A 12,550-nucleotide genomic window follows, 5' to 3' on the forward strand; every position below is an offset into this window, starting at 1 on the left:
AGAAACCTTGTTGGCAAGCACAGAGGTAAGACGTTTCTTGTAGTTGGCTGCCAGGTTTGCACAAATCTCAGGAGGGATTTTGGTCCACTCTTCTTTACAGATCTTCTCTAAATTCTTAAGGTTTCTTGGCTGTCACTTGGCAACTCGAAGTTTCAGCTCCTTCCTTATATTTTCTATAGGCTTAAGGTCTGGAGACTGGCTAGGCCACTCCATGACCTTAATGTGCTTCTGGAGCCACTCCTATGTTGCCTTGATGGTCTGTTTTGGGTCTCTTTCATGCTGGAAGACCCATCTTCATTGTTCTGGCTGAAGGAAGAAGGTTCTCATCCAGGATTTTACAATACATGGTCCCGTCCATTGGCCCCTCAATGCGACACAGCCGGCCTGTCAGCATTTTTCTTCCTCCAAATACAGCGAGTCAAGTTCATGCCAAAGAGCTCAATTTTGGTCTGATCTGACCACAGAACTTTCTCCCAATCCTTCTCTAAATCATTAGGTGTTCCTTGGCAAACTTCAGACAGGCCTGTACATGTGTCTTCTTGAGGAGAGGGACTTTGCGGGCACTGCAGAATTTCAGTCCATAGTGGTGTATTGTGTTACCAATAGTTTGTTTGGTGACTGTGGTCCCAACTTCCTTGAAATCATTCACAAGCTCCTTTCATGCAGTTCTGGGCTGATCCCTCACTTTTTTCATAATCATCCTTACGCCATGAGGCAAAATCTTGCATGGAGCTCCAGACCGAGGGTGATTGATAGTTATTCTTCCATTTGCAAATAATCGCTCCAACTTTTGTCTCCCTCTCACCAAGCTTTTTGCTGATGGTGTTGTAGCCTATTCCAGCTTTGTGCAGGTCTACAATCTTGTCCCTGACATCTTTTTACAGCTCTTTGGTCTTGCCCATGGTGATGGTGAGGTTTGAATGGAAGAAAGAGATTCTGTGGACAGGTATCTTTTATGCACATAACGGGTTGTCATTAGGAGCACCTAACTGACAGGTCTACTCTATGTACCACATGAGCACATAACCAGTCTGTGGGAGCCAGAATTATTGTTGGTTGGTAGGGAATCAAATAGCTATTTCACTCACTGAACTGCAACTCAATTTATAACATTTGTATCATGTGTTTTTTCTGGATTTTCAGTTGATATTCTGTCTCTTTAGCATTTAAAATACACCTATAATAAAAATTTTAGACCCTTCATTTCTTTGTAAGTGGGCAAACTTACAAAATCTGCAGGGAATCCAATAATTATTTTCCCCACTGCATGTGCTCACATTACATTTTGTTCAGAATGTGCAGAATTTCTCTTCCCTTTTTCATCCAATCTTTCCATTCAGTTATTTTCTTTTTAAAATTAATAGAATATTAAATTTTTACCCACTTTTCTTAAAACGTATGAAATTCTGAGACAAATGGCAGAATTCTACTCTAAAATATCAAAAAAGGTTGTGTTTGATAGTCTGAGTGTAAAATTCTTTTTTTTTTGTATGTTTGATTAATCAGATTTTATTAAAGTCTTAAAAAAAACATACAATGATCACGCCACCAAGTAATTTACAATCGTACAAAGTCTATATCGGTACATAAGCAATATGATGGAGCCATACAATACATCCAAAATAGTCCTAGTAAACCAAAAGCTCACACCTTCTCCAGGATTCTATAATGTTATAGACCATGTCAATGACATGAGAATCACACAATAATAAGAATAACATCTCGCATAAGAGAAAAAAAATAAGAAAATAAGTTTAACAAAAAATCAGTACTCAGAAAGTCACATGCACTTCAACCAAAGCATTCGTACATCCCTATAAAGAGTCTTGGAGGTATTTTAACCAAATGTATCTGAATACTAACTAGCAATCAGGAGAGATAGGAAAAGAACAGCCCTCAACGTCATTAAAGTTTTACATATCTGGTAAATTATGAGAATAATAGATCCACCCCACCCGAATATCATTAAACTGCTCCAGCGTATCATTGGCAGCACGGACCCATCTTTCAGCCTTCATAATCTGATCCACTTCCCTTCTGCAGTCAGCAAGAGTAGGGCAGATTAATTTTTTCCAAAACTGTGGAAAAAATAACACCTAGTTAGCAATTTATGTAAAGATTCCTGCTCTTTTGAGCTTACAGATGAGGCATGTGTGTGCCTTATAATCATTTGCAGTTGGGTGGGGTAAACTCTATTTCAAGTTTCTTCTTACATTCGCTAATAAAATAGGGGGGTGGAGTAACAGAAAATCTCAAGAGAAGTTTATACAACTGAGAGAGGAGGTGTCCCGAGTCTGGAAAAGTGAAGCATAGGGATTCAAATTTGGAGAGGGTGGAGCTTGCGCTCGGTTTGGGGTGGTCTTGCTAATGAAGCCATAGAGCTGTGGGTGTCTCCAGTGATCCATTGGGAAAGACTCGAAGCTACTTCTCAAAGAGCCCAAGGAGAGGAATGAACCATTGGGGGCTAGCTTGGCACAGGTGGTTTCCCATCTGTCCCCCATAAGCATAAGAAGCATGTATCTTCCCTAGGCACCAACCAAGGGAAGCCTCCCAACAGACCAAGGGTGACATTTTAGGTGCCAGGTAAAATTCTTTTTACATTAGACGTTCAGGTGACAACTAATAAACTGGGCAATATTGAACAAACAGATTTGTCATATGATAGAAAATCATTCTGGGTAGATAGTAGTTAAAGCGTATCCAATCCCAAAACTGCATTTAGCTGCATTAAGTAGGTGTTTCACAGTTTATGAGTATTTGATGTGATGTCTGCATTTGTTTTATCTTTTAAAGTCTTAGTTGATACCCTAGATTGCTCTCCTGATATTGGCTACAAACCTGTCCATAGCTCTTAATCTCCATTACTTGGGGGCAGGAAAATGGTGGTTTACAGAAGTTAGTTAGGAAGGTATTTTCGGGCATGGCAACCCACTTTTATTCAATTACATGAGTTGCCCACGCAGGGGTTTCTTCCACACATTATGCACAAACAAAATTACTGAGCCACCTTGCTCACTTGTTGGCAGCACTGCTGCTTCTGTCACCAGTCCCTTTGACTGTGTTGTCCAGCTCTCCTGGATGCTTGACTCTCAAGCCTTTAGTCGCAGCGCCCTGCTGCATGGCCCACCTCTGGCCTATGGATTGCGGTTCTCCTTACACCCCAATATGAGCCGACCTTACTGCTAGAACTAAGACCTGCTGTTTCCTGGCTTCTGGTTGGGGCACCTCTGACCCCTAGACAAGACCTTCTGTCTCTTGGCTCTTGGCTGGGGCCCCCTGACCCCAGGTTGAGACCTTTTGTCTCCCACGCTGGTATATATATAGTTATATAGTGTATATATATATATATATATATATATATACACACACAAAGGTGCAGCGCTGGTATCAATCTATGTGAAAAATTCACATAAACATGTGAACAAATATCCAATATTGTGCAATAAAAATTGACATGAATTATAAATAAAGTCCAAAGAAAGGTGCAATGTCCAACAATATTGTGTGAATCAATAATGATCAGTTGTGTAAGGTAACATCTGTGAAGGGTACATCTGTGACAATCCTCCACCACTATGCACTCACCAGAAGCAAGAAATAAACTGGCTCTGCACAGAAATCCCTCCAAGAGATGTAACCTTTCCACTGCAGGAAGTAGGTATATGGCCAAATAACATCCACTGTGCCTGGGCTCTATATGGGCATTCCTTAAGATGGATCTCTCAACACCCATACACAGATCAGCGATCAATCCAGATACAGCAAATCCTGAAAAGAGCTCAAACACCAGAGCCCAGAGACAGCGGTATATAATGTAGTATTTTATTCAATAAAAATACAAGGCATCCACGTGGAGCATAAAAACAATCAACAATCACTCGCAAAGATGGCCACCAAACCATCGCATGGACTCGGCGTCATGACATCAGCACGTAGGCTCCCTCTGACGTGTTTCGTGCACATGCACGTTCTCAAAGGGCCCGCCTCCTACTGATGCCATCACAGTATACAACTTAAATAGCCCTTAGGCATGCAGATGGACGAGCGCCATTTTACTGAAGACCAAGCATCGCATCCTTGTTCCGGATCAAAAAAGTAATCATTATAAATAAAATTGTGGTAAAAACATGTAGCAGAATACATTTTGGCCAACATTTATAAAGAAATTTGATTTTTTTATTAGAGATGTTTTATAGCAGAAAGTAAAAACATTTTTTTTCTAAATTTTATATTGCAAAAAATAAAAAAAAAAACTGGTGATAAAATACCATCACGTATAAGCTCTATTTGTGTGGAAAAAAGTTCTAAATTTTGTTTGGGTACGGTGTTGTATGATCGCACAATAACCAATTAAAATAGCGCAGTTTGGTATAGCAAAAAATGGCCTGGTCATGAAGGGGGTAAAACCTTCCAGAGCTGGAGTGGTTAATATCACTTTAATTCTATTTTCCCTTTTTCTGGTGTCTTTCAGTGACAATGCAGAGAATATGTACTTTTTCTCTGAACTTGCACTTACTCTTAATGAGCCTGATGACAGCACTGCCCCCACCGATAGCCGACATAGGCCAGACCAGAGGCTAATGGAGAACGGCAAGTGGGATGAGGCAAATGTGGAGAAGCAGCGTTTGGAAGAGAAGCAGAGGGCTGTGCGAAGAAGGCGAGAGGCAGAAGCCGCAGAAGCTTTAGAAGAAGGTAAATCACCTACTGTTTTTCATTTTTATTATGAAGGGTAATTCTTGAATAGGTGTATCCTTCAGACTCACACATAATAGTTCTATCACAAAATATATATAGGGCTAGTACTTATAGGTGCCCTATCTGTGCTTCTGGGGCCCTTGATTTGAACCTCATTCACTGTTCAGGTGTTCTTGCACCTCAATGTCTGAAAAAAAAATATAGATGACCTAAAAGAGAACATTGAATAGAAGACAGTATGACAATTACAGTATTATTCATATCAGAATGCAATATTTGTAGTAAGTTTAGAAAAATAAATTACGTTTGACTAAACATAATTTATAGGGTATAGTCCAAATGTGTACCAGTTTACATACTGTACATGTCAGCAGAATTTCAATCTGCAAATTTTGATTTTAGCTGCCCATGCATAAACGTATTCATTTGAAGATCTGATATTCTATTTTACAACAAGCCCGCATAATGCAATATATTCTGATAAAAACAATTTTATTACATGGCCTTCTGAACTTCTTATCACAGAGAACTGAGTTTTTAAGTTTGAAGTAGCATACAGAATGACACTTAATAAGAAAATGAGCTTCTACACGCTGTGTACCATACCCGTGTGTATCTGGGACTATAATGTTTTTGGCCATGCTCTGCTGTTCTGATTCTGCATCCTTTCATTCCTTTTAACAGTGAAACATATATATAGAAACAGATACACAAAATCATCCAGGATCTGTCTTTGTCTTCTTTATGGGCTGACTGTGGTGTGTGAGTGTGTTAGGTTCTGTGACTAATCCTTGAGTACTCAACATTTTGTGTGTCTTGGTGGACATAAAACTAATCCATACTGCCCATGTACTATAGAATATATCTTGTTGATCACGCAGCACATATGTCCACTTGTGATTTTAAACAATCTCGTTCACTTTATTTAACTATCCTTCTAATGATGAGGCCCTACTGGTTTTTAATCAGATGGGTATAAGGCAAGGTATTAGTGACTTTGTAGCACTTATATTGGTTTATATAGGTTTGGATATCATGAAACATAATTGCCAATGGGTCAAGAGTTACAAATACTTACATATTTACATAGTTTGGCTGAAAAAAGATAAAAGTCCATCCAGTTCAAAAATAAAAAAGTTATAATCTTATACCCACAGTTGATCCAGAGGCAGGCAAAAAACCCAGCAAGGCATGATTCAATTTGCTCCTGAAGGGGAAAAAATTCCTTACTGATCCCCCGAGAGGCAATCAGATATTCCCTGGTTCAAATTTACCTATAAATGTTAGTATCCAGTTAAATTAAGTGTATCCAAGAAAGAATCCAGGTATTTTTAAAGCAATCTACTGAGCTGGCCAGAACCAACTCTTGAGGGAGTCTATTCCACATTTTCACAGTTCGTACTGTAAAGAAACCTTTCCGTATTTTTAGATTAAATCTCTTTCCCTTCAGATGTAAACACCAAGTTCACTATATGAACCACTGATGTATTTATACATGTTGATTATATCCCCCCTTAATCTCCTCTTTTCAAGAGAGAATACATTTATTTCCTCTAATCTTTCCTCATAGCTGAGCTCCTCCATGCTTCTTATCAGTTTGGTTGCCCTTCTCTGTACTTTCTCCAGTTCCCCAATGGTTTTTTTGTGAATTGGTGCCCAAAACTGAACTGCATATTGCAGATGAGGTATAACTAATGATTTGTACAGGGGTAATATGATATCTCTCTCTCTGGAGTTCATACCTCTTTTAACTTCTTGCCAACCACAGATAGCCGAATGACGGCTACACTGCGGCCGGCTAGTTCTGGGAAGGCGTCATATGACGTCCTCCCAGAACGCGCTCTCCTGCGCGCCCCCGGGGGCGCGCACCTGGCGATCTCCATGATCGCTGTATCCTATGGACACAGCTGATCACGTGATGTGGTAAAAGGCTAATCACAGCGGCCTTTTACCACGTGATCATCCATGTCCAATGGCACACTGATCACCGGGAAATGCAATTGCCGGTTCTCGGCTGCACTTTCCTCACGCTGTCAGAGCGCGATGAAAGTACTGCCGAGAACCGGCAGTTGTCAGAGCAGGGATCGGCACCGATCATCAGGGCACTGATGATCAGTGCCCTGATGATCGGTGCCCAGCAGTGCCACCCACCAGTTCCGCCCACCTGTGCCCAGCAGTGCAGCCCACTAGTGCCCAGCAGTGCCACCCACCAGTGCCACCCAGCAGTGCCACCTACCTGTGCCCAGCAGTGCCACCTACCTGTGCCCAGAAGTGCCACCTACCTGTGCCCAGCCACCCACCTGTGCCCAGCAGTGCCACCAACCTGTGCCCACCAGTGCCACCCACCAGTGCCCATCAATGCAGTGCTGCCAGTCAGTGCCCATCGGTTGTGCCAGTCAGTGCCCATCGGTTGTGCCAGTCAGTGCCCATCGGTTGTGCCAGTCAGTGCCCATCAGTTGCGTCAGTCAATGCCTAGCATTGCCGCCAGTCAGTGCCCAGCAGTGATGCCAGTCATTGCCACCTATCAGTGCTGTCTATCAGTACCCATCATCAGTGCCGCCTGTCAGTGTCACCTATCAGTGCCGCCTATCCGTGACACCTCATTAGTGCTGCCTATCAGTGCCGCCTATCAGTGCCCTTCAGTGTTGCCTATCAGTGCTGCCTATCAGTGCCCATCAGTGCTGCCACATCAACGCACATCAGTGAAGGAGAAAAATTACCTGTTTGAAAAATTTTATAATAGAAACAAAGAAACATTTTTTTATCAAATTTTTTGCAATTTTTGTTTATAGCGCAAAAAGTAAAGTGCCCAGCGACGATTAAATACCACCAAAAGAAAGCTCTATTTGTGAGAAACAAAATGCTAAAAATTTCATATGGGTACAATCTTGCATGACCGCGCAATTGTCAATCAAAGTGCGACAGTGATGAAAGCTGAAAATTGGCCTGGTAAAGAAGGGGGTATAAGTGCCCGGTAGGCAAGTGGTTACTACAAGAGAGGATTTTGCTCACTTTAGAAACCGCAGCTTGGCATTGCATGCCATTATTAAGCTTGTGATCTACCAGAACTCCCAGGTCCTTCTCCACCATTGATTCCCCCAGTTGTACCCCCCTAGTATGTATGATGCATGCATATTCTTAGCCCCCAAGTGCATAACCTTACATTTATCAACATTAAACCTCATTTGCCACATAGTTGCCCAATTAAACAGTGCATTGAGGTCGGCTTGTAAATTGGAGACATCCTGTAAGGACGTTAATCCACTGCACAGCTTGGTGTCATCTGCAAAGACTGAAATGGGATTTTTAATCCCAGACCCTATATCGTTTATAAATGTATTAAAAAGTAAGGGTCCCAATACCGAACCCTGGGGTACACCACTGACAACCCAAGACCAATCAGAGTATGAATCATTAACCACTACTCTCTGAATACGATCTTTTAGCCAGTTGTCTATCATTTACATACAGATTTTTCCAAGCCCGTAGACTTTACCTTACACATTAGAGCAAAGGTATACAGCTCAGGCAAACAATCCAGATCAATCCACAACAGGTGCAGGCTCTGGCTCGCCACCACACACGATGCAATAGGAAGAAGGGTCAGCCGCACACCGGAGGATAGATGAATATAGTGTGCATTTATTAATCCATAGGACACACAAAACACCAGGACATGAATACAGGACCTGTTAATGCGTTTCGCACGATCTCGTGCTTAATCATAACGAAGCTATGATTAAGCACGAGATCACGCGAAACGTGTTAACAGGTCCTGTATTCATGTCCTGGTGTTTTGTGTGTCCTATGGATTAATAAATACACACTATATTCATCTATCCTCCGGTGTGCGGCTGACCCTTCTTCCTGTTTACCTTACACATTAGCCGTGTGCAGGTAACTGTGTCAAACGCTTTTGCAAAATCCAAGTATACCACGTCCTCTGCCACCCCTCTGTCCAAGGTTTTGCTCACCTCCTCATAAAAAGAAATCATAGTTGTTTGACAACTTTCTATATTTCATGAATCCATGCTGTCTGTTGCTTAAAATATTTTTCCCAGCAAGAACTCATCTATGTGGTCTTTTATTAAACTCTCCAGTATCTTCCCAACTATTGATGTTAAACTAACAGGTCTATAATTACTTGGTAAAGATTTTCATCCCTTTTGTAGGCTGCATTCACACTTGAGCAGGGGCGGACTGACCATTTGGAAACTCGGGCACTGCACGAGGGCCCAGGGTCAGTAGGGGGCCCCATGAGATGTCCCTGGTACCTTTTCCATAGGCTTTTTTGAGTTTGGACAAGGACACAGGGTCCCCATGATCCCCTATTGCCCGGGGGCCCCATGAGTTGTCAGTCCGCCCCTGCACTTGAGTGTTTTGTAGCTTGAAGTTCGAAGCTCCAAAAAAGCTCAAACTTAAAAATACAATTGTTCTCTATGGTGCCTGTTCACACCTGATCGCACGAACAGGCATCATAGAGAACAATTGATTTTTCAGCTTTGAGCATTTTTGGAGCTTCAAGCTACAAAACACTAAAGTGTGAATGCATCCTTAAATATAGGCACCACATTGGCATTACCCCAATCCAATGGTACTATGCCAGTCATTAAAGAGTCTGCAAAAATTAGAAACAATGGCTTTGAAATGACAGAGCTCAATTCTTTAAGGACCTGTGGGTGTATGCCATCCGGTCCAGATGCTTTATTCACCTTTATTCTGTCTAAATATTTCTGGATCATATCAGTTGTGAGCCAATGTGAATCATCTGGAGCTGTGACAATACAATGCCCATTATGTACAAAAGCTCCCCCATTCTCCTTTGTATACACAGAGCTGAAGAAGGTATTTATTACATTTGCATTCTCTTTGTCCCCAGTCACCCACTCTAGATTGTTTTGTAAAGAGCCTACATGCTCAGACCAGACCTTTTTACTATTAATATCTTTGAATAATTTTTGGGGGGATTGTCCTGCTATCTTTTGCTATCTGGCATTCGTTTTCAATTTTTGCGGCCTTGATTTCCATTTTGCATATTCTGTTATATTCATTGCAATGTTTAAACGATGATAGCATTCCTTCGATTTTATATTTGATAACAGCTCTTTTCTTATTAGTAAAGTATAATGGAAAAGCGAGCGCTCTCTTAATAAGCAGCTAGAGCACCAACGGTAACCAGTATAAAACCTTCAGAAACACATAATAAGTAAATAGTTGCACATAGAATCCACAAATAGTGCTCCAAAACATGTGGTAAAATGATGCACTCACCAGATGCATAAAGTATATACGCATTAAATGACACTGTAGAGGTCCCCTTTAGGAATTGGATAAGATCCTAATATGGGATAGTCCTCCCTCTAGGTAAGGTGGTGCTTGTTAGGAGCTCACGGGCAGGTACAGGATCCAGCTGGCCAGAAATCCCTTTAAGGGATGGACAGGTGTAGAAGCCTGCTTTAAAGGACTCCCTTCTCTGGATGTTTTAAGGTTGGCTGGATCAGGAAGGGCTCTATAAATAAATTGCTCCGTGCAGGAGACCATAGAGAATGCCCATAGTGTAGTAGGTATTTAATCAGAAATTTATTGTAATAAAAGCGAATTTGCAATTCCAAAAAATAACAAAGTAAAGTGACATTCGGGATAACATGGACTAACCGTCCAACAACTAATATGACAGCCGGGCCTCAACATGGCGCCTGCGGCGTGACGTCACAGCGTCTTTGGCTCCTTCTAACGCATTTCGTGCGCACGCACTTCTTCAGAGGGCGGATACCAATCTTTACTTATTATTTAAAGCTTTTTTGATTTTGGCCGTAAGCCACATAGGTTTGATTTTTAGCCTTTAAACTTGTTGCCCATGAAAATATATTTTGCAGTGTGTTCACATACAGTCTTTTTGAAGAACTCCTATATTTGTGTTGTGTTTATTGATGCCAATATTCCCTCCCAGTCTAAGTCTTGCAGAGCAGCTCTCAGTAAACAGCTACAACAGTAAATTAAATCATGTTATGGTCACTGCTACCTCGATGTTCTTTTATATGGACATTACTGTAGTAATAAGCTCTGTATGGTTTGAGATTACCAGTTCCAGCAGAGCATCATTCCTAGTTGAGGCCTCTATGAACTGTACCATAAAATTGTCCTGTAGTAATTGTATACATTTTTGCCCTTTAACTGTTCCTGCATTACCATTACTCCAATCAGTTTCCGGGTAGTTAAAATCCCCCATTATCACTGTCCCAGCCCTTGCAGCCCTTTCGATCTGTACAACGAGCTTAGACTCCACCTCCTCATTAACACTGGGTTGCCTTTAACAAACTCCAATGATCACCTTTGTAGTATGCACCTCCATGTGCAGTTCCACCCATAATGCTTCAGCCTCATCACACTCTCCATCAACTAGGTTCTCTTTCACACTCGCTCTGAGATAACTTCTCACATAGAGACAGAAACCACCACCTTTCCTTTTTACCCTATCTTTCTGAAAGAGAACATAGCCAGGAATAATAATGGCCCAGTAATGTGAAGAATGAAGCCAAGATTCAGCAATACCAATTAAATCATTATTCTCTTCATGCCCCAAAGCTTCCAACTCCCCTATTTTGCTTGGCAGACTTCTGGCATTTGTGAACAAACACTTTAATTCATTGACACCTTGTGCACACGTATTTTGCATATTTTTTATTTTCATACAAATGGTATCAATTCCAATGGTTGTTTGTAACATGGGAAACTTATTATCACCTGCCATAGCCCTCCCCCTATCTTTCCCAATTCCACCCACCAATAAGGACTGACCCCTGTCTTATCTGTCTGCTCCATTATAATCTAATTCTCCCTCCCCAGTCGATCCAAGTTTAAATACTCCTCCAGCTGTCCCATACTAAGGCATTATATTTTGTGCCGCAGACCAAAAAGGTTTTATTATGGAGCAATCCCACCAAAGATGGAAAAATGTTCCATGTAGACCATAACCTCTCCAGCAGCCTGCTGAAATATTATGATACAATAATGCCAGCCTGGCTAGTACACTAGTACTCTGTACCATTTACAGTAGAATACAGTTTAGTAGACCAAGCCTCCTGAATGTTGGAGCATGTGGATGAAACAGGCACCAGCCCAGGTTTTTGGGGATTTTTTACTATCATCAGGGCAATTTCTAGATCTTTCTCTTGCTCCCTGACAAAGTAGGGATCCAGTTGTGACTCCAAACTAAAAGTGAAAGAGGCTTAATATTCTACCGCCTCACCACACATAACTTGTCAAAATCCTACAGCATGCCAGGTGTTCTTCAAGATTTCCCAAGCTCTGAATGAAATGTTTCACCTCCAATTATCCTTAAATATGAGCCCCATTCTTCCCTGAATTGGTCTTGGGACTTCAGTGTGCCAGTTTATGTAAATTTACCACAACTTGTATCCCTATTTGTTTCCCCCTTCCAAATAATTTAAGATCTTCCCTGGGACTAAACCAGGGGACTCCATCTAAAGGAGCTAAAGGTGAGAGAGCTTTAGCTAAGGGAGTGTTTTCTGTAGCATACTCCTAATATGGTGAGTGTAAACTTGATGTATTGTGATGAAGATCCCCTGCTTTGTGGCGTCAGCCAGGGAGTGTGCACCAGATTGCACCCTGCCATAAATTTCTCCAGTGAGGCCCATTGTCCTTAGAGCCAAAATTCCAATTTATTATTCACAGTAATGCTATTGCCTTACAGTAAAGATGGAGATCTGGTAGTGCTACTCCTTCTGTGTTCTTGGTTCTCCTAAATATGGAGTAGGCATATTTTAATATCTGCTTCTTCCTTACAACTGCTTATAGTGTGTTTTAGGTCTGATGAAAAAATACCTTGGTAACT

The 12,550-nt window shown here is 41.5% G+C and overlaps 1 protein-coding gene across 4 annotated transcripts in view; it reads left to right on the plus strand.

Annotated features, from left to right (window-relative positions):
* Positions 1-12,550, plus strand: part of OSBP2 (oxysterol binding protein 2) — a 344,220-nt gene that overhangs the window by 325,176 nt on the left and 6,494 nt on the right. For all 4 annotated transcript variants that reach the window (XM_089677503.1, XM_089677518.1, XM_089677527.1 and 1 more), the window contains one exon: positions 4,472-4,692. In XM_089677503.1, the coding sequence (XP_089533629.1) occupies positions 4,472-4,692 (221 nt within the window). The remainder of the gene's footprint in view (positions 1-4,471; positions 4,693-12,550) is intronic.

This window comes from Staurois parvus, unplaced genomic scaffold, assembly GCF_062004578.1.
Source record: "Staurois parvus isolate SC_StPar_1 unplaced genomic scaffold, SC_StPar_1.0 ptg000014l, whole genome shotgun sequence".
NCBI lineage: Eukaryota > Metazoa > Chordata > Amphibia > Anura > Ranidae > Staurois > Staurois parvus.